We start from the raw sequence: 20,882 nt of genomic DNA, 5'->3' as shown, positions 1-20,882 counted from the left end.
GCGCCACTACAGGGCCGATGCTTGGATAAGATCCAGGCAATCATGAAAACGGAGGAAGGGCTCGGAATTGAGTACGACGAGAATGTCATTTGCGACGTGTGCCGCTCGCCGGACTCGGAGGAAGCGAATGAAATGGTGTTCTGTGATAACTGCAATATTTGCGTACACCAAGCGTGTTATGGAATAACAAATATACCATCTGGTAAGTAAGAGTGATGAGTTAGTTTGTCGGCGATTGTAAGGAATAGGCATCGCAAAAGGCTCGAAAGCGCGCCGAAATGGGTGACTGCCACGCTCAACGAAAGTTGGACATAATGTGCTAATGGAGTCATTCTTTTCTCCTTTCCGTTTTTCGATCGCAGGTCAATGGTTATGTAGGACGTGCTCGATGGGCCAGAAGCCGAAGTGCGTGCTGTGTCCGAACATGGGCGGGGCGATGAAGTCGACGCGCTCGGGGCAGAAGTGGGCGCACGTGTCGTGCGCGCTCTGGATCCCGGAGGTGAGCATCGGGTCGGTCGATCGCATGGAGCCGATCACGAAGATCTCCAACATCCCGTCGAGCCGGTGGGCGCTGGTGTGCGCGCTGTGCCGCGAGCGGGTCGGTGCCTGCATCCAGTGCTCGGTGAAGACGTGCAAAACGGCCTACCACGTGACGTGCGCGTTTCAGCACGGGCTGGAGATGCGCGCCATCATCGAGGACGAGAATGCGGAGGACGGGGTGAAGCTGCGGTCCTACTGCCAGAAGCACGGCGAGAACAAGGGCAAGCGGGACAACAGCCGGAACAACACGAAGAGCGCGACCGGTTCGGGCGTGAGCGAGGACGAGACGGGCAATGCCGGCGCCGGTACGAACGCCGCGAGCGGAGGGGGAGGTGGCGGCGCGGGTACCGGCAGCGGCGGCAACACTGGCGGCGATGTGAAGCGGCGCAAGCGGAAAGACATGACGTCGGAGGAGCGGAATTTGGCCCGCGCCGCCCGCCAGCAGGAGATCGAGGCCGAGTTCGACAAGCACGTGAGCGTGAAGGACATCAGCTGCCATCTGCTGGACGTGGACCAGGAGGGTATATACCATATCTACAACTACTGGATACTGAAGCGCAAGGCGGGTCACAACCGGCCGCTCCTGCCGCCCAAAACGGACGAGGTGGACCCGAACGCACAAAACCAGGAGCAGGCGGAGATCGAGAAGATGAAGACGTTCGTGCACCTGCGGCAAGATCTGGAGCGGGTGCGCAACCTGTGCTACATGGTGAGCAGGCGAGAGAAGCTGAGCCGATCGTTCTTTCGCATGCGCGAGCAGACGTTCAACAAGCAGGTGGCCGCGCTTACCGCCTTCCGGAGCGGTAGCGGCGGTGCCGGCGAGGGCGCTACAAACCATCAGCGGAGCGGGTCGCTGCTGTCGCACGTCGATCCGACGATGCTGGAGGCGATACTGCACGCGAACCATGGCCCTACGATATATGATAGACTTTACTCGTGTAATTCCGTTAGTAGTACAATGCCGACCCTGGACGAGATGGTGGTGCGCATCGTTTCGGGTGTAAATAGTAGCAATAGTGGTATTAGTATCAGTGGCAGCAGGGACGGGAAGAAGGCGACGGCGGCGGCGTCGTCGGCCGCGGCGGCTGCGGCAACGGCGGTTGCGTCAGCGGCGGCGGCGGCGGCAGCAAGTGCTAGTGCAACCGTTGGTCATAATGGCAGTGCGGGTAGCAGTAGCAGCAGCAGCAGTGGCAGCTACAGCAGCAGTAGCAGCAGCAGCAGCGGAAGTAGTAGCAGTAGCAGCAGTAGCAGCAGCAGCAGTAGCAGCACTCCCGCCAACAAACAAACGTCAAAGGCGGTCAGCAAAAAGCAGGCCGAACCGCTGCTCATTCACGAGCAGCAGCCGGGCAAGAAGCTCGCGGGCGATGTGAACGGTGTGCGGCAGCAGCAGTCCGTCGGAGGCAATCAGCGTACCAAAAACCAGCTCGCCGCAGCCAAGCGGCAGCAGCCTCCGTACATCAATGGCACGGCGGGGAGGCGTAGCACGAGCAACAGCTCCGCGTCCGAGATGGAAAACGACGACGACGACGACGACGACGGAACGCAGCGCGCGGACAAAACGAACACCAAGAAGAAGCCCCGCCAAACGAAGGTCGTGGAGCGGAAGCGGCGGAAAGCAGCGTCCACCGCGGGGGCAGCAATCACTTCGTCGGCAGAAAAGTCCAGCGCCCGGAGCATCGACGATAGCTCGAGCGACGAGGAGCGGCCCGAGTCGCGGCTTCGACCGTCCAGCGAACGATCCGGGACCGGTGGAGCGGCAAAACTCGCAAAAGCCGGTGCTGGTGGTGCTGCTGGAGCGGATAAAATGGCCACCACCACCACCGCCGCAGCCGGAAGTGGCCGTGCGGCGGGGCATGCGAAAAAGGACTTCCGCAATCAGTCGCTGCGGCAGATGGAGCGCGAACTGGCCGACGATCGGCGCGCAATGCATTTAACCGACGATGACGATTCCAACGACAGCGACGAGCTGATGCATATACGGCCCGGCAGTGGCGGTACCGCTGGACGCAGCGGTACAGCGGCCAGCGCGACCAGTGCAGCCGGAAGCGGCGGTGGTAGCGTGCCGAGCGCTCGGGGGAAGAAAATCCCCGACATCTACTCGGACAGTGATAGCACGGACAGGGATAAGACGGACCACACGGCCAGTGACTCGCAGCAGCATCCATTCCGCACGAAGGCCGCCATGAAGGAGTTCAACCTGCAGCAGGAGGCGGACCGAATGAAGCAGAAATCTCCTACGAAGGCGGGCCGAGCGACGAGTGCCGCCGCCGGTGGTGGGTCTGCCCCGGCAGCGACAATGCCGACCGTTACCTCCATGGCACTGCCCGTGGCTACGCCGACTTCCGCCCTGCCCGGTGCTAAAGTATCATCCTCCACGAAGCTAGCAACTGCTGCAACAAGCGCCTCCTCCACCGTTCTACCCGATGCCGCCGGTTCGAAACGATCGACCGCCAGCACGGTTGAACACGTTGCTCCTACGAGCAAGTCGGCGGCGGCCAGCAGAGCGGGCGGCAGCAGTACCAAAGAGGGTCATACCGGTGGCACGAAGAAAAAGCAAGCACAACAGCCAACAGCGGAGAAGCCGACGGATACGAGCGCTACCAACACCACGACGACAAGCAGTTCGAGCGGTCGGTCGGGAGCGTCGACGAACAGTAGCAGCACCGGGGCGGCATCCTCGAAGAAGATGGAGTTCTTGGCCGACTTTATGGTGGTACCGCAGCGTGAGGCAGCTAAAAAGGCGGCAGAGAATATGATGAAAACAAGCAGCGGAACCATCGTCAGCTCAGCGTCCACTGGTGGGTCTGCGTCGGCCGCCGTTGCAAGCGTTGCGAGCATGAACTCCTCCTCCACTGCTACGTCGGCCAGTGCGGCGCTAATCAGTGCCGGCGCGGCAAGTAGAAAGCAGGTGCCGGTGGTTGATCGTGAAGCCGGTAGTAGCAGTAGCAGCAGCAGTAGCAGCAGCAGCAGTACCAGCAGCAGCAGCAGCAACAGCAGCAGCGAGGGCAGCGCTTCGACAGTCAGTGTGGTGGGCACCGGCAGCACGAAGGTTGACGGCGGTGGTGATGCCGATCTTGTGCCGCCGGAAGGTGTGAGCAGTAGTAGTAGCGCAAACAATCAGCAAAAATCTTCCATCGTAAGCAATACTAGCGGTAGCGGCGTGGGTAGCGGTAGCAATCGCAATCGAAAGGAGGCGGAACCGAAGGTGGGCGCGACGGCTGCCAGTGCGAGTGGGAAAGCGAACAAGCGCTCCACTGGTGCAGGTGCTACGAACAGCAAAGCCAACAAGCCGAAAGAACCGGCGGCTGACAGTGTCGCGCCGAAGGTGGACGCTAAAAGCTCGTCGTCCGCTGCAGCTGCAGCTCGTAACAAATCCAAAGAACGATCTACGGGGACGGACAAACCGCTTAGCGGAACTGCAAGCTCGACGGCTGCTGCTGCTGCTCGGTCGACGGCGACCAAAGAGCAGCAAAAGGCAAAAGATCGGCTCGCGGACAATGCGTCCCCGGTTCCCGTGTCGGCGGAGAAAGCGACCGTCGAGAAGGGCAAACCGGCTAAGGAGGCGAAACAGAAGCGCGAAGCACAGCCCGAGATTTTCGCCTACGTACCGCAGCGGCAGGCGGCAAAGAAGGCTGCCGAACACATCAAGAGTGGTCTTGGCAAGCCGTCCGGGACAGAACAGACTGCTGTTAGCGACGAAAAGCTACCGATGGTCACGCCGACGCCAGTGGCACCGTCCAAAGCAAGCGCGGGCACGAAAGCGGCCGCCAGCAAAGCGAAGGACGACCGCAAGTCCAACGCGGCGGCAGGTTCAAGCTCTTCCAATAGCTCCAGCTCGTCTGGCGGCAGTAGCTCGTCGTCGTGCTCCAGCTCGAGCAGCTCTGGTTCGGAAAGCGAAGACGATGACGACGAGGAGGAGGAGGAGAAGAAGAAGAAGGACGAGGCCACAACCGGCCCGGCGGGCAAAAAGCCGGCGACAGCCAGTAGCCGCTCAAAGGCAACGACGGCAGCAGCGCCGTCGGCCAAAGCGAAGCAACCGCCGCAGCCAGCCCAGCGGACGGTCAGGCAGGAGGTGTTGCCCTTTCTTGACAAGGGTCCAGCACGGTCCGTGTCCGAATCGTCGAGCTCGTCCTCGTCGTCGTCCTCGTCGGGATCCTCGTCCGACAGCGACAGTGACTCGAGCAGCAGCAACCAGAGCAGCCAGGAGGAAGCGAACGACACTTCGGTGGTGCCGCCTACGCCGGCAGCGAGTGGCGCGGCGGGTCGTAACAGAAGAAAGTCAGTATCCGCCGCGGTTAAGCAGCAGGATGCCGTCAGTCCCAAGAAGCCAACGGTCGCACCGGGCACTAACAACAACCGAAAGGGGCCAGCCGCCAGTGGGAGAAAATCTTCTACCACCACCACCGCCAGCAGCAGCCTGTCCGACGCCGAAGACGCAAAGGATCTGCCTTCCACCGCCGCCGGCAGCAAACAAACCGCTGCTAAAGTGGGCAAGGAAACGACAAATCGTAGCGGTAAAGAGAAGCAAGAGAAGCCCGCCAAAGGCAACGATGAAGAGTCTTCCGTTCCTGTTGCTGATATTACTGGCCCGGTTGGAGCTGAGAAATCGATCACAAATCGTCGAAACTCGTACCAACCGGCAGCAGCATCGCTGTTGCCCAACGAAACCCCACTCAAACGGGGTGGCCGCCGTCAGTCCGTGTTTGTTAGTGCGGGCGATTTAGAGGAGAAGCAAAGGAAATCGTCCCTTGTGCCACCGGATGTACCGAGCAATCGTAACGCTAGTCGCAGAAAGGCTAGCGAACAGGCGGAGACTGAGAAGCAGGACGATTCGCATGCGGAAGCGAAGAAATCGGCCAAGAAGACCGATACTGCTGACGCCGCTGTGGAAAAGGAGGCAGTCCTCGAGGATACGATATCTTCGAAGCGTCCTCTTGGCGACGAACAGCAATCGCCAGTGGCACGGAAGCGCCGCAGTCCAAAGCTGTCGACCGAAGCGGAAACTGTCGCCAGTCCTTCCGTCGGTGCGACCGAGGCTAAAGAACCGCTCAAACCACCACCGACCGAAGCAGAGGGCAAGGAAGCACAAAAGGAGTTGGAGAACAAGAGCCTTGGTTCGTCGGTTGCTGGCAGCGATGCGATATCTTTGCTCACCGACGAAGATTCAGCCGATCAGCGCAAAGTTAAGGAACAGATACTGGCAGCAACACCCACAAAAGCGGATGCTGATCAGGTGTCACCTTCTTTGGAGGGAGGTAGTAGTACTGTGGTGGCGAAAGAAGAGGAAAGCAAGCCAACGAAGAGCATGGAGATTATCTCTCTGGTGGATGATTCACGTTCCAACGACGATGTCGTGGTTATCGAGGACGCCAGCAACGAAGCGAAGGTTGTTGATCAAAAGCCTCCCGACATTGCTAGTGCTGCGGTTGCCGCTGGGGAACAGAAGGTGGAAGGAGGTGAAGCGAAGAACATCCCTGCGGTGAGTGTACTCGATGCAAAACCGTCCCTGGACAGTGCGGGTGTACTGAAGGATTCGCAGCCATCGCAGGTCGTTGTGAAGGAGGACGAGCAGAGCAAGAAGAATACGATTCCGGTCGAAACGCCTGCGCTCCCAACGGCCACCGCACAGCCGACGCCGTTCGATAATGCTGCCGCGCTGCAGTTGAACAGCAGTAACAGCGGTGGTGCACCCTTCGAAACCACGTCCGGCGTGTGTGACGGAAGTGCATTCGGGTCATCGATACAAGCCGCTGGCAATAACAACGCTTCGAAGGATGACGGTGGTAGCGGGGCGGCGAGCGGTGGCGGACTGCTGGGTAATAGTGATGGTGGTACACCGTCCATCTTCGACCTGCTGTTGCCGCAGGACAGCTCCGTAACGGATGACACGTTCGAGCTGAACCAGTCGCTCAACTTTCCCTTTATGGAGGATTGCAAAGAGGACACGCAGCGGGAAACGCTCAACCTGGTCGAGAAGCTGCGGCAGAAGTACAAGAAGTCCCACGGAACGGCCAACACGAATGCGGCCACCGGCACACCGCTCGGCAGTGATGCGATGAAGGCGATGAACGACGTCGGTGCGGCGGACGGTAAAAAGGACAGCGATATGATGATGCTGGACAGCGTGGTCGCGGCGCAGGTTACACCTACCACGACTCAGGCCCCCCTGCTGGTGGCCGACTTTGTGACGGAGCGCTCGAAGCAGGACGGCCTTCCGCTGGAATCATCCATCGGCGACACACTGCTCGGCGGCAAGGACAAGCTGCAGCCCGACCTACAGTACGGTGGTGCGTTCAACAAGTTCCACCCGGCTGGCGGTCCGGCGGCCGGAAGTCCGCTGGATCAGCTGTCCTCACCGATGACGGCGGCGGCGGGTCCCGGTGGTATGCAGCCTGCCGTGCAGCAACCAACGCAACAGCAACCGCCAACCAATCAGCTGCAAGCGCTCAGCCAGCAATCGCAGTCACAGCTGGGCAGCAAGAGCGCGAAGGAGGACCATCTCGACCATCTCGCGTCCAGACCGTCGGACGAGCGCTGGGTACCTCCATCAGCGGTACCGTCGGCGGCGGTGTCGACGGCCGCCGCGTCCATGCTGCACCATGCGCTGCCCACCTCCGTTGGCAGCTCGATGGCAGCAGCGGCAACCTCGGGCGTGCTCGGTGGCAACACCGTTTCGACGGCGCAGCTCGCTCAGAACTGCATGGAAGCAGCCCGCCTGCTTAACAGCCACCAGACGAACAACAACAACAACGTCAGCGCACTGGACAGCGAGAAGACGCACGGTGCGGCGGGACCGGCTACCGGGGGCGGACTGTTCGATGGCGGTGCTATGACGAACCATCTGCATCCGTCGATGCAGCAGCAGCTTGGCAGCAGCAACGATCTGAACCATCATCACCACCATCACCAGCAGCAACAGCAGCAGCAGCATCAACAGCAACAACAACCGCACCATCACATGCACAATCCACTCTCTGGGCTGGACTTTATGCAGGGCATGAAGGTTCCGAACCAGAACGAAGCTACCTCAATGATGCTGTTTGACAATATGCAGCAGCGCCAGCATCCCTCGCCGCAGCAACCGGTCGGTAGACGGGGCTGGAATCAAGCGAACGATGGGCTGAACTCGATCGAGCAGCAGCAGAAGAAGCAGCACGAATGTGCTGTAATGCAGGAGAAGGAGAATCTGCTGCTGCAGAAACAGCAGCAGCAGCAGCAGCAGCAGCAACAGCAGCAGCAGATGGCAAACAATAGCCATCGCAAGCTGAACGATCTGAACAGCTTCATGGATATTCAGAACACTCCGTCGATGGTGAATCAGCAGCAGCAGCAGTCCGGCGGAGCGCCCTCCATCAACAACAGCAACACGCAGGGCACGCCGAACAGTGTCAACCCGATGCAGCAACAGCAACAACCGTACGGTTTTGCGGCCAACGATCCCCATTCCGCCCATCACCAGCAGCAGCAGCAGCAGCAGCAACACTACCCCGGCGCAGTTTCACTATTCCCGCCGGCGAGTGTTCCGGTGCCGTTTCCTTCACCCGGTGCCGGGCTATATCCGCCCAACTTCGGTAACGCCGGCTATCAGCAACCGACGCCACCGCAGACGACCGTCCCGGGTGGCGGAAAGCCGCATCAACATCAGCACCATGCGCCTGGCGGTGGCCTCGGAGTCGGTGTGCCGACGATGGCACACCACGGCATGGGGTTGGGCGATGCAATGGTATCGCCGCATCGTGGCGCTGGCGCTCAGGCAGCGGGTGGCGCCCAGCAGCAGAAGCAGTTGGACCAGATGTCTTCCCCACTGTCCGGGATGGCCGTTTCTCCCAACAAACAGCAGCAGCAGCAGCAGCAGCAGCAACAGAGTCGACAGCCAACGCCCACCGACCAGCAGCAAAACAGTTACCTGCTCAACAGTAGTGGCGGCAATGGTGGTGGTACTAGCAGTGGAGGCAGCACACCGCGCACTCCGCAGCATCGACGCACACCGCAGCGGCACAATCATCAGCTGCCGCCGGGACACCAGCCCGATGTGGCCGGGATGGACATGCTGGTCGGAGTCGGTGGCCACTCGTCTTCGAAGAAAAGCCCAACCAAGTCGTCCCGCTCGTCGTCGCGCATCCAGAACCAGCAGCAGCAACAACAGCAGCAACCTCCTCCGCCACCGCCCCACCTGCAGCAACTGCATCCGGCGCACCACCATCACCATCCGCTGCTCATGAGCGACAGCAACGGTGCGAGCGCGCTGGCCGGAATGGTGCATCCATTGAGCCACCAGCTGAAATCTCCACCGTCGGTGACGGCCGCCGGCGCGAAGTCGCTCAGCCCGGGCAAAAGCCCGAAGACAGCGGCGGCCGCCGTGTCCGCCTCGGTGTACGAGATGCAGAAAGCGATCGGTGGCGGTGGCGGCCTGGTTCCGCCACCAATGTCGTCGGGCGCTAGCGGCAAAGGGTCGAAGGGCGGCGAGACGACGGCCGGTAAGCCGGGGCGGGGTCGTGGCCGAGGCCGTGGCAGACCGCCCGGCTCGGGACGGCAAGCGCAGGCGGCGAGAGAAGCGGCTGCAGCGGCCGCTCTGGCTAGTGGCGTTGGTGGCGCCGGCGCCGGTATGGGACGCGGTGGTTCCAACAGTCGGCAGCAGCACACGCACGGTTCGAGCTACCATATGGGACAGCTGGGACCGGGGTCCGATTTCGGGTGCTTCGGCAGCGGCACGATACACAGCAAGATCATCGGCACGGTGTACGATCTGGACTTTGACGAGGTGATTGACTGTGGCAAACTGCGCGATATGCGCGACCGGCGCCGTTCGACCGATGGCCGGTCGGCGGATCTGTCGGGCGCGAACGTTGGAGCGGGCGGCGGTGCTGGCCAGGGTGGATCGGGCGGTGTGGCCGGCGGTCCGGATGCAAAGTCGAGCCGTGGCAACAGTGGCAGCGGCCCGAATGCGGGCTCCGGCGCTGGAACGGGCGGCAATGCGAACAGCGCGTACGGCGCAACAGCCACCAGCGTGGCCGCTAGTTCGCTGCCCGATATGGCCGTACTACCCGGCCCGGTGGACATGCGCACGTACAACAGTGGCTTCGATTCGTCCAGCAACACGGACGCGTACAACAATCAGCTGCTGGGCGTGTTTGCTAGCGGTACGGCCGATCAAACGCTGGCCGACATCGACGAGGACATGGAGAACGAGCTGCAGTCGGCACTGAAGGCCGACACGGCGAGTAATCGGTCGGCGGCAGCAGCTGCTGCGTCGCTTGCGCAAACGAACGTCACGACGAACAGCACAGTCAGCACCGGGTCGGCCTCCTTGCTGGCCGCTGTCACAGCGACCGGCAACAGCCAGAGCAGCAATAGCAGCAGTAGCGTCACATCCGATTCGAACGCAGCCAACAGTCAGCTGAAGGCAGCAGGATCCATGCCAGCGGGTGCCCCGTACGTTCCCTCCGGTACGCCACCGGAGACTGCGGCCGCATTACCGGCAGCAGTGCTGAACGAAGAGCCAATGATCGAGCAGCCACAGGATGAAACGAACGATTCGGACAGCTTGCAGCCGCTTGCGCCAACGCAACAGCAGCAGCAGCCGCTGCTGCACAAGATGTCGTCGCTGGCGGACTCGCGCAATATCATGAAGCTAAAGATAAAGGGACCGTTGGCGCAGCTGGACAGCAGTGGAGCTTATGGTGGCGGTGCCGGTTCGTCCGCCGCGTCTGCGGCAGCATCGCAACTGCAGCATCCATCCATCGGCATGGCGTCGTCCATGGGCGTGCAGATGGGTCCGGGCGGTAGCGGTGGGGTCGGTGCCAGTGGCGTCGGTGGTGTCGCGGGCAATGTCGCTGGCATGGCCGTGGCTGGCGGGGCCGGCGGCTCGTCGAACTTGCGGCGCATGCGCAAGAAGGAGCTGCTGCGCCAGTACTGGAATCAGGACATGAACCAGGACGACCCGCAGGCCGTGCTGCAATCGGCGGACCATCATCATCTGCACCATCATCATCATCATCATGCGCAGGGAATGTCGATGGGTGGAACCGGGCATGGCAATCGCACTACGGTCGGTTTCCCGAAGGCGGTGGAATCGCTGGGCACGATGCCGACCAAGGACGACTACAAGGAGTATGGTGGCATCCACCGGAAGAAGCTGTCGTCGAACATGTCGCGTGAGCTGCGCCAGCTGGCATCGGTACCGCAGGCTGCCTCCGAGCATCACGAACTCATGCTGGCCGAGCGAAGGCGTAGCGTGAGCGGTTCGGTCGGAGCAGTCCTGCCGGGAGCGTCGGGCGTTGCCGGTCCGAACGGATCGGCCATGAACCTGTCGATGGACGATGTCAGCGGCGTTGGTTTGGGCGGCGGTGCCGGCGTGGTTGGAGCCGGTGGTGGTGTCGGCAGCGGTGCCGGCGGCAAGCGACGATCGCGCAACAACCGGGCGAATGCGACGGCCACCGTAACTGCCGTCAGTCAGCAGACACCACAGCAGGCACCGAAGCTCAAGATCAAGCTCGGTTCGGGCGGCATGGATGGTGGCGCGTACGGTATGGGATCGATGAGTGCCGGGCCGAGCGCAAGCAGCAGCTTGCGGCCGCCGAAGAAGCGCATGCTGGGCAGTGTGCCGCCCCCGAGCCTGGAGGATCTGAAGCGCGAGTACATGATGTACGCGGAAAACATAAGCTTCGAGGACGATGGGCCGGGCGGTGCGGCTGACGAGGACACGCTCGGTGCTGCCGGTGGTGATACTGGCGACGACGAACCGAAGGCTAAGAAGCACAAGCACAAGGACAAGGATCGGGAGCGTGATCGCAGCGGCAGTGAGCACAAGAAGCGCAAAAAGGAGAAAAAGCACAAGCGCGACAAGGGCGAAAAGAAGAAGGTTGAGATCATCTGCAACGCGGCAGTGTCGGTGGCCGGCAACGGGGACGACCAGGCGCAGCAACCTCCGCCGCGGATAGTGATTCGGTTGGGCGTGAAGAAGCCGGCGCCATCGGAAGAGCCGCACGCCCCCTCACCCCAGTCGCAGGTGGGTATTGGGGGCGGCAGTAGTGGGGCCACGCAGCAAGCCTCGCCCCAGAAAACGCCCGTCACTGATGAGCGAGCGGCAACGAGGAGCAGCGGTTGCAGCTCCTCGCCCGAGACGGATCCACTGGTGATCGACCTGGCGGCCATACACAACACCAACAGCCGGGGCCAATCGCTGCAACCGTCGCCCGAGATGGACCATCGCACGGCGGCGGCACAGGCCGCGCCAGCAGAGAAGCCGCTCATCACGCCCATCCGGCTGAAGCTGGCGCGCAACTCGGCCGGCGGTGGCTACGTGATGACGTCGAAGCAGAACGCCGCCCACCAGCAACAGTCGTCCTGCGGCGGTGCGTCCGACTATGATTCCGGTTTGGGCGACAGACCGAACCCTGCCTCGGCGCACACGGCGAGCAGCAACGCGTCCTCACCGGCGATCGACACCGAGCGGATGGCCAGACAGCCTCCGCCCCCGAGCTATGCGGCCGGTTCGGTAGACCTAACCACGTCGTCCGCGGCGGAAGCAGCGGCAGCCACTTCGAGCAAGAACATGATCGAACGGTTGCTTACAGCCGCCAACCTGGCGGACAGCTCACCCAACGCGTTCGAGCGTGCGATGGGCTTTGCAGCGGCCGTAGCCGCTTCATCGAACGGTGGTGCCGGATTGGGAGGCATGGGACAGCATCACCAGAGTGGTAACCCGAGCGGCAGTATCGGTGGCGGCGTTGGTACCGGATTTGCAGCACTCTACGGCATGTCGGCGATGGGCAAGGCAAGCACTACGAGCAGCAGCAACAGCAGCAGCAACACCACCATGTCGTCCAGCAACAACACGTCCATGTCGTTCAAGAGCTTGCTGGACTTTGCGGCGAATACGAACACCAATTTCAGCACGTCCTCTACTGCAGGGTTATTCGGTTCCGCCACGGCGCACCATCAACACCACCAGCAGCAACAGGTACCGTTGTCCATGAATCAATCCGCAATGCTACCGTTAGGGCTCGTACCACCATCTCAACAGCAGCAACAGCACCTGCATCAGCACCAGCAACATCAGCAGCTAGTAGCGGGACTGCAATCAATAGTACCGACGTCCAACAGTACCGGCCCCAGTAACAACAGTAGTAGTAGTAGTAGTAGTAGTAGCAACAACAGCAGCAACACTCAGCAGCAAGCAAACACGCCCGCTAACAGTGCGGCGAAAAAGGACTGCGAGGTGCGATGACAGTACATGCTCTAGAAGGTGGCCTAATCGTAGTCGTGAACACTTGTTGCTGCACCACTACGCATTCAGGGTAGCCTTCGCCACTTGGCGCTGGGATCTGTTACTGCTGCTGCTTTACACGGCGGCTAACTTTCCTGCAAATAGGTGATAGGTTTTTTTTTTCGCAATACTTGGTTTTTTTATCGTGCAATCGCAAAAACACACACACAGACACTACAAAGTAGAAAGCTTTACTATCTGTTGAAAATTATTTCACCAGATACATTCTAAATACTTGCTTATAAGATTATAACGTCCACATACATTCAATCGCGCAGACTGATTATCGTGATTTTTGTTTTGTTTTTTGAAACGATGGTTGCAATCTATTTTTGGGGATTGGCACCGTTTGCTGCAACAAGTATTATCTTTTGTTATAACTTTCAATCGTGCAAATCATACATAATTGTGTACTTTTACAATATTTTTGATACTTTTTAACTTCTTTATATTTTTGACTCCATTTTTTCACGTTCACCGCAGTAAGAATGAACCCTTTTTTTTTTAAACGCAACTGTTTATCGATACACCTCTCGTGTCCTTCAATGTTTTGTTAAGTTGTTTGGTGCTGCTAGTTGCAGTACAGTTGTTTGCTGCTATCGTCGCTCCTGGCTGTGTACACAAAGGCCGTGTTAATATTGTGCAAAAAAAGGCTCCGCAAACGGTCTAGATCCATGAACGTGCGTGTGCGTACTATGCGTGAAAGCAAAGCAAAGAGAGAAGCGGGCTGGCAAGGAAAAAAGGGGCAGAAGGGGCTAAACAAGATATTTAATTGTTACGAAAAACTCAACTGTACAGTATAAAATTGTAAAACATTTGTAGCGCATAGTTTAAATTAATTTAATCGCTTTAACTTATCCTTTTCGCGGGTGGGCAGTGGAAAAGAAGTATAGCAAGAGAGAGAGAGAGACAGAGAGAGAAATAGAGTGCTGTGCTGAGTGGATAGTGAATGTGCTGAATGGTGCGGTATGTGTGTTTGTGTGTGTGTGTGTGGAGGGTGTAGGGCGCGTAAGGGCAGTTATGCAGTATGCAAATGAACCTGTAACAGAAGGTTTAGACGATGGCGCTGGCAAGCAGGCAGGCAGGCTGTGTATGGGTATGCGCATCGCGTTGCAATTTTGAGTTGTTTTTTTCTTCTTCTGCTGCCAATGGTAGAACACAACGGGCAGGCAAATACAAACAAAAAGTTATCGAACATTCAGCAGGACAAATCCATCAAAAGTGCATTATTTTTCTTTGAATTGATTACACTTTTCTTTTTTGGATGACATACAGGGTTTTCCCCAGGAGTTCTCATAGCTGTGGGACACTTCCTTGACTCTTTCATATAGGAAATAATTGTAATGGAAATTGGGCTCTATAGCACCCCTGTTGGAGAAATCCTGAGAATTTCCTGTTGAGCCTGTCCAAACAGGGTGCCATAGAGTCCAATTTCCAACATATGAAGTTCACTTCCTATTAGAAAGAGTCAAGGAAATGTCCCACAACTATGAGAACCTCTGAAACCCTGTTATCTAATTAGTTTGTTAAATTTGTAGATGTGCATGTTGCAGTCGAATTTCAAACAAACTTTTTTCATTTTTTTATTACGATCGCGTGCAATTACAGTCGTGTAAAACAGATAATAGTGTGAAGGAAATTCTAAACAAAAGGGTATACAAATTCAATCAGTTATGCGTGTGTGTGAGTGCGCCTGTCGGTAGGATTAAGCTTTCCAATGGTGGAAATTTGTCAATTAGTACCCTGATCCCCATCCCTTACGCTGCGGATGATAATCATTGTATCGATTGAGAAGTGTGCGCCATTACGAGAAAATAGTCACACTCTAACAGGCACCGCGCAACAAACTCTTCAAACCATCTTATAAACGTCTCATAAACAAAGCAAGGAAAAGCGATGGGAAATGTGTGCAGTAAACGGTTTAGTTTAGTGAAAAAATCACCGAATGGTATTAGTATGGGCTGTAGAACGTATAGGAAAGGCGGCGCCGCGACACATGGCGAACGGAACTCAGTCAGTGCTGCTGCTACACCAGACAGGGCATCGGAATAAGCTTTTGAGTGTACATATTTTTAAAACAAATTACAACAAAATAAAAACGATGCTTTTGAACCGTTTCAAATTATTCAAAACGGAGAGAACACACACGTTGACGAAGCGTAACTAAAAACCGCCACCACCACCACCACGTGAGATCATTTCTTCGTGATCGATTAATTTCCCTTCTTGCAAACAAGTACAATGATTTTCGTTATCCTTCGGGGAAGGATTATTCAGGGCTATTATTGGTATTCTTTTCATTGGTTTTCTGTTTTTTTGTTGTGAGAATTGGATTTTGCACTTGAATGTTTATTATCATTATCACGAAGGTAAATTTTAGTTACAGCTGCTTTTTTGTGTACAGAATTAGATTCTATTGCTTGTTTTTTATATTATCCATTTTGTCACAACTCATCACAAATTAGCGCTAGAAAAATGCATAATTAGGCAAACGTGTCTTATTTTGATGAAACTCCGTTTAGAGAACTACAAAATGCCACAACACGTACACCACACCTGCCAAAATCGCCACAAACAAACAAACAAACAAAAAACGATGCAAAACATGGGGTTGAAATTGTAAAAATAAAAATAATACTGTACAGAATGCCAAACAAGCCAGAGGTCAGAATATAAACACAGAAGTTCTCCTTAACAAATCACACAATTATCCCAGTCGAATTGAAAATGTACAACAAAGCAGTAATGGTTATCTTTTTGTTTGGTATTTTAATTGAAGATAAATTACTAATAATACAAAGAAACACACAAACACACATGCGCGTACTTTGAAACAACAACAAAAAAAAAGTTGGATAGCAAAAAAGAAAACCGTTAGATTTGGATAAGTGGGCGGACGGACAGAGGATCGCACAGGAGGGGGGGGGGGGGATGTGCGATGCGGTGCATCTGTTCTGTTCTCTGTTTTAAAATCGTTATTAATCTTTACACAGCAAGGTAGAAAGACACGGTCCGGCATCGGGTTTGCGAACAAACAAATCCCTCTCTTGCAAGCACAGCAGAAGCACACGCACAGAAAGGAAACGTTTAAGCGAATAAAACGATTATTTTCCACTGCAAGTATGAAGATTGATGGTGGCATCCGGTTTTTTTTTTTTGTAACGTTTTTCACCACAGGCGGCTCCACCGAACCACGTGCGTTTGCGCGTGCGTAGATTGTTTTGCGCGTTGCCATGCAACCGTGCCCCATGCCATGCCATGCTCGGTGGATCGGTGGAACCTTGACGGGACGGTGAACGGGAGCGCGAGCAAAAAAAAGGGGTTTTATTGTGTCAAAAAAGAAAGGGAAGTGAAGCAAAAGTTATTTAATTTATTTATGTAAAGCAAATCGTAGGATTAGACTAAAAGCAGATGGGAGCCGTGTAGGTAGTGGGTGGCGTATACATAATGCTTACTATATATATATACATACATATAGATATTCCTAGACATACTACCTAACTATATTCAGGGCGATGTGTCTCAAATGGATGGAAACGGAAACACAGAATAAAACACGCTCCAAAACCACCACCACGTGATTGGTGGGGTGGGTCTTCCCACACAACAGCACCGCCTGGTGGTGGTGGTGGAGTACGAGAAGAACGAAATACACGCGTGTATTTGAAGTTTGTAAAAAGTGTCTAGCATAACCGAATTAAAAGTAGCAATCGCTTCAGTTTTCTACCACCAGGAAAGGGGCACTGGCACAGGCAGTCAGGGAAGAACCATGTAAAAAAAGGAAATCGTGCAACAAAAATGCTCCACATCTCCTAAACAAACCTAAAACAACCCAACCCAATTAGCCATGTAAGGTCTACTAGAAAAATGGAACATTCCCGTTCAAAATGAAAGAAAGAAAGAGATAGAGAAAGAGATAAAGAGCGTGGTGGTGGTAGCACGTGCCACAGGACAAGGTAATCAGGATAGTTGATAACGTTAAACAAACAAACAAAACATACCTTACCACACAAAAACAAACCGCCTAGCCTAAACAAAACGACAAACGGTTACAAAGCGGTATGAAAATATTAACAGTACTGCAAACAGAGAGAAACCGACAGCCCACACACCGTTATTTATTTCCCACTAGTGAAATTGACAAACAGCACCCGCGGCACAGACACGTTTTTTTCTCTGTTTTGTAACGTTTTGTTTTTGTTTTTTACGTGTAATGATGCGTGTGTGTGAATGATGGATGAATGGCGCCTTATGATCCTGTGCACAGGTGGTGCGCGCTCCCTCTACCCGCAATCGGAACGGTGGCGCGCGGGGGCTTGGTTCACTTGGGACCAAACCCAAAGTGTGTGTGTGTGTATATATATACTAATTATGATGAAAAACAAAAAGAACAAGCAAAAAGGGACAATTTAGGGAAAATGGATTTGGGTAGATGTGTGCGCGCACACGAACAGTGGAACGCGATGCCATTTTAGGTGGTACGTCGTCTGTCTCTGTGTAGCAAGGGGGGATGTAGCGTGTAAAATGTGTATAATGTGTCCACTTAGGCAGTAAATAGCATTATCTGGTGTAATGGTGAGAAAAATTAGTAAGAGCGTGGCGGTTGGAGAGGGGGAGCACATGCTCTTCTGGTGTAGTAAAAGAAACAAAACAAACGCGAGAACTGTTGTTTAGTTACAAGTAGAGCAGAGAAAGAAGGCAAACAAGTGGACGCGATCGTCGATTGTGTGTAAGGTTAAGATAAACAAATAATTAAACAGAAAACAAAACAAAACAAAACAAACACACACATAAGTAAATAAAAACAAAACAACAGCACGTAAGCGCGTGTAAAAATTAGAAGAAGAGCAAGTAAGCGAAAGGAGTGTAGTAAGAAGAACCGTTTATTGTAGAGAAGTGGGAGAGAAAGAGCAAGAAAAGGGAAGTGGAAAAATTGCAATATTTTTTATTTTTTTATATTTAATTTCACATTTAAAATCTCTGTAAATTATAGAATTTACACAAAACAACAACAAAATCAATCTAAATAAATTATTACACTTAAAGTACAGAATTAAAGAAAAATCAGAAGAAAATGATAATTAAAATAACAAAAAACAAAAAAAAAATCACTGTTTTGCTGTTTTTTTTCTACTGCGGTACATCCTACTAGTCGGGAAGAATTGAAAGAAAAAGGGTCAAAAACTGCCCATCAGTTTAATCATCATTCAACTGTAGGGGGAGGGGGGGGGGAAATATTGACAAAAAAAAAACAAATCAGGTACGTATGATAAGAGGATTGAAGATAACAGTTCAAGATTATTGCAGCAAAACATACAGTGTAAGGTGTTGTGTGTAAACTCTAACCCTAAATTTGGTTTCTAAATTTGGAACCCAAACGCACCCAGCTGTTGCTATCTCGCTGATAAACCGAAATGATGGATGGACACAGATGTGGTAAGTGCCAGTAAAGGAGGTGAGAAGAAAGCAACCACCACCACCCGTTACACTTTATTGGAACGATTCTAATACAATTCTACGAACGTTTCTGCTTTCCAGGCGCTTTGCGCACCGTTCGGCGACAAAACATACGGCGCACGAGGAAGAACAGGCCGTGGCAAACGAGCGCAATGGCGGCGAACAGTGGAATCAGCACGTCGTACGAGTACTTCACGAACCAGTTGAGCCGCGAACCGTGTGTCAGCAGCTCCGTTGAGTCCGGGTGGCGCAGCACCCATTCGATCCACCAAACGGCCCGATCGAGCGGATGTTCAGGCTGATCGCGGAACAGCGATGACATGCGCTTCATGTTCGTACGGTAGCTGTAAAGTGTGATGGGGGGGGGGGGGGGGGGGGGGGTAGAGGAAGGAGGAGATATTTTTAGCACCTGCATCGTATAATCTAATCCTAGCTTAATCTTTCAGCTGCTGCTGAGTGCGTTCGTGATAAGACAGACTCACCTGTCGTTGGTCATAACCTCCCGGATCGTGTCGATCAGCTCCTGCTGGTTCAGGTGCTCAATGCTAAGCCGCCGGCCGACGCCCCGTGCCATGCAGTAGTTGATGTTTTTGAACTGATCGGCAAACACGGGAAAGCCAATCACCGGCACCCCGTGCCAGATCGCTTCCTGCGTACTGAGCAGCCCGCTGTGCGTAATGAACAGCCGCACGGCGGGTTGCGCGAGCAGATCGTTTTGCGGCAGCCACTTGCGCACGTGCACGTTTGCGGGCAGCTTGCGGGGTAGCGTTTCCGTTTCAAACTTCCACAGGAACGTATACTCGGGCAGCGCTTCCATTGCGCCGATGATGGCCAGAATGCGCGCCTCGCCCAACGAATCGCTGCGCACGTTGGTGCCGAGCGAAAACAGTATCACACCGGCCGGGCCGGCCCGTTCGAGCAGCTGGGCCAGATCGGCCGGCAGCGGTTTCGGCTTGATGATCTGCAGCCCACCGACCGGGATCACGTTCGGCATGAACGGTTCGGTGTACTGGATGATTGGGTTGGCGTTCAGCAGGACCAGCTTCGTGTTGGCGTTAAACTCCGCCACGTCGGGCAGGGTAGGATCGATCGTGCGCAGCAAACGGTTCGAGTCCGGTATCATGGAGTAGCGTTGCAGCAGCTCCTCCTCCAGGTTGACCAGCAGATTGATGAACCGTTGGCTGTAGCTCATGTCCTCGGTTGCATCGTACGCGTGGTTCGGTACAAGGGCCGAGTACTGGTACGCACCGGTGATGGAGAGTGTGGTAGATAGACCGTGGTACGCAGTGACGGCCACGACCGGTGGCTTGCCGAAGCGATGGTGCGCCAGCGCTGCCAGACACGGCCCGGACAGGTAGTCGTGTATGATCAGATCGAACCCAAAGTCGGGCGGATAGCTCTGCAGGCGTTTGGCACCCTCCGTCTTGAGCACAATCTCGCAGACGCCTACCACGAATTCGTTAAACACCAGCGTCATACTGAACGGGCTTATTTTGCTCATCTCGAGGAAATCGGTGTGCATGTTCGGATCACTGTACAGCGTCTTGTACACATCTTCCATCACGATGAAGGTAACGTTCGGTGGTGGGTTCGGTTCACTGTCCACGCCGAACACGGTCAGATTGTGGCCCCGCGAGGCCAGCTCGTACATTAGCGCACGGTTCCTGTTTGGGGCGAAAAGCACATTATGTTACTTACGCACTTGCTTGCCCAACCGATCACCCTCACTCACCATCCGAAATGGCTAGGCGATGCAACGGTGTTCACGTAGAGAATGTTGGCACCAAGTGTGACCGAACTGAAGCACCCGAGCAGGAGGACTAACAGCGCCGCAGATGCCATCTCGTCGCAACGACTCGTGATCGCGTACTGGACGGAAGCCGCACTTCTCTGATGTGAATTTCGAATTGTCTACATTGACCGTGGAGCGTGTGTCTGATAAGATATGAAACGCAGCCCGAGCGTTGGTGGGGTTTGGGGTCAAGGTGCACACTGTGTGTCTCTAAACGGCTAAACGACCATTAGGCATCTTGCGAGGCGTTTATGCGATCGGTACCCGAAGCAGCGACATAGAATTCGGGGTTCTCAAGTTCAAGGCGTATAGGGGAGGCGGTTTTTGGACAATCATCGTGCGAGATTGAATTTGATGCACTCAATTTGTGGAGTAGATCTGGATGGCTAGAGACCGTTCATTGCACAAAGAACCAACATTCATGTGCTGGTCGAGCGATCGGAAGCTAGTGGTGAGATATTGATCGTATGATGATGAGGGCTGACGTGAAGTACTTATTGAATTAATAGTATCTCAATAAATTATTATTTATGAACATAACCTCATGGTAAATGTATCAGTAATTATTATTTTATTTCGATTTATTGGCGCAGTACGATTATCTAGGAATGAAGCTGTTTAAAAAAAACCATTCAAATAATCAAATTTCGAATTTGAAGAGCGGCCCCGTGGTACATTCGTCAACTCGTACGACTCAACAATATGCCCGTCATGGGTTCAAACCTCATATAGGCTGCCCTCCCGTTGCAAGTACTGACTTTATCCGGCTGCGTAGAATTGAATAACATCTCGAAAGCCTGTATATAGGACGGCATGTCCGCGTTA

At 54.7% G+C, this 20,882-nt stretch overlaps 2 protein-coding genes across 3 annotated transcripts in view; one reads left to right on the top strand and one right to left on the bottom strand.

Annotated features, from left to right (window-relative positions):
• LOC4576338 (PHD finger protein rhinoceros) overlaps positions 1 to 17,916 on the top strand; it is a 33,235-nt gene extending 15,319 nt beyond the window's left edge. For both annotated transcript variants that reach the window (XM_061650544.1, XM_061650543.1), the window contains exons 5-6: positions 13 to 202; positions 363 to 17,916. In XM_061650544.1, the coding sequence (XP_061506528.1) occupies positions 13 to 202; positions 363 to 12,769 (12,597 nt within the window). In that variant the 3' untranslated portion in view covers positions 12,770 to 17,916. The remainder of the gene's footprint in view (positions 1 to 12; positions 203 to 362) is intronic.
• A 329-nt stretch (positions 17,917 to 18,245) lies between these two features.
• On the bottom strand, positions 18,246 to 20,159 carry LOC1270287 (UDP-glucosyltransferase 2). The gene is made up of 3 exons (XM_308969.5): positions 19,998 to 20,159; positions 18,748 to 19,929; positions 18,246 to 18,609 (listed from the first exon to the last, which is right to left on the bottom strand). Exons 1-3 carry the CDS (start codon positions 20,105 to 20,107, stop codon positions 18,324 to 18,326), a joined length of 1,578 nt encoding a protein of 525 aa, XP_308969.5. The 5' UTR covers positions 20,108 to 20,159; the 3' UTR covers positions 18,246 to 18,323.
• Between the last annotated feature and the right edge of the window lie 723 nt (positions 20,160 to 20,882).

This window comes from Anopheles gambiae, chromosome 2 (genome assembly GCF_943734735.2).
Source record: "Anopheles gambiae chromosome 2, idAnoGambNW_F1_1, whole genome shotgun sequence".
NCBI lineage: Eukaryota > Metazoa > Arthropoda > Insecta > Diptera > Culicidae > Anopheles > Anopheles gambiae.
Note: the sequence above shows the minus strand (reverse complement) of the source record. Positions and strands in the feature narration are given on the sequence as shown.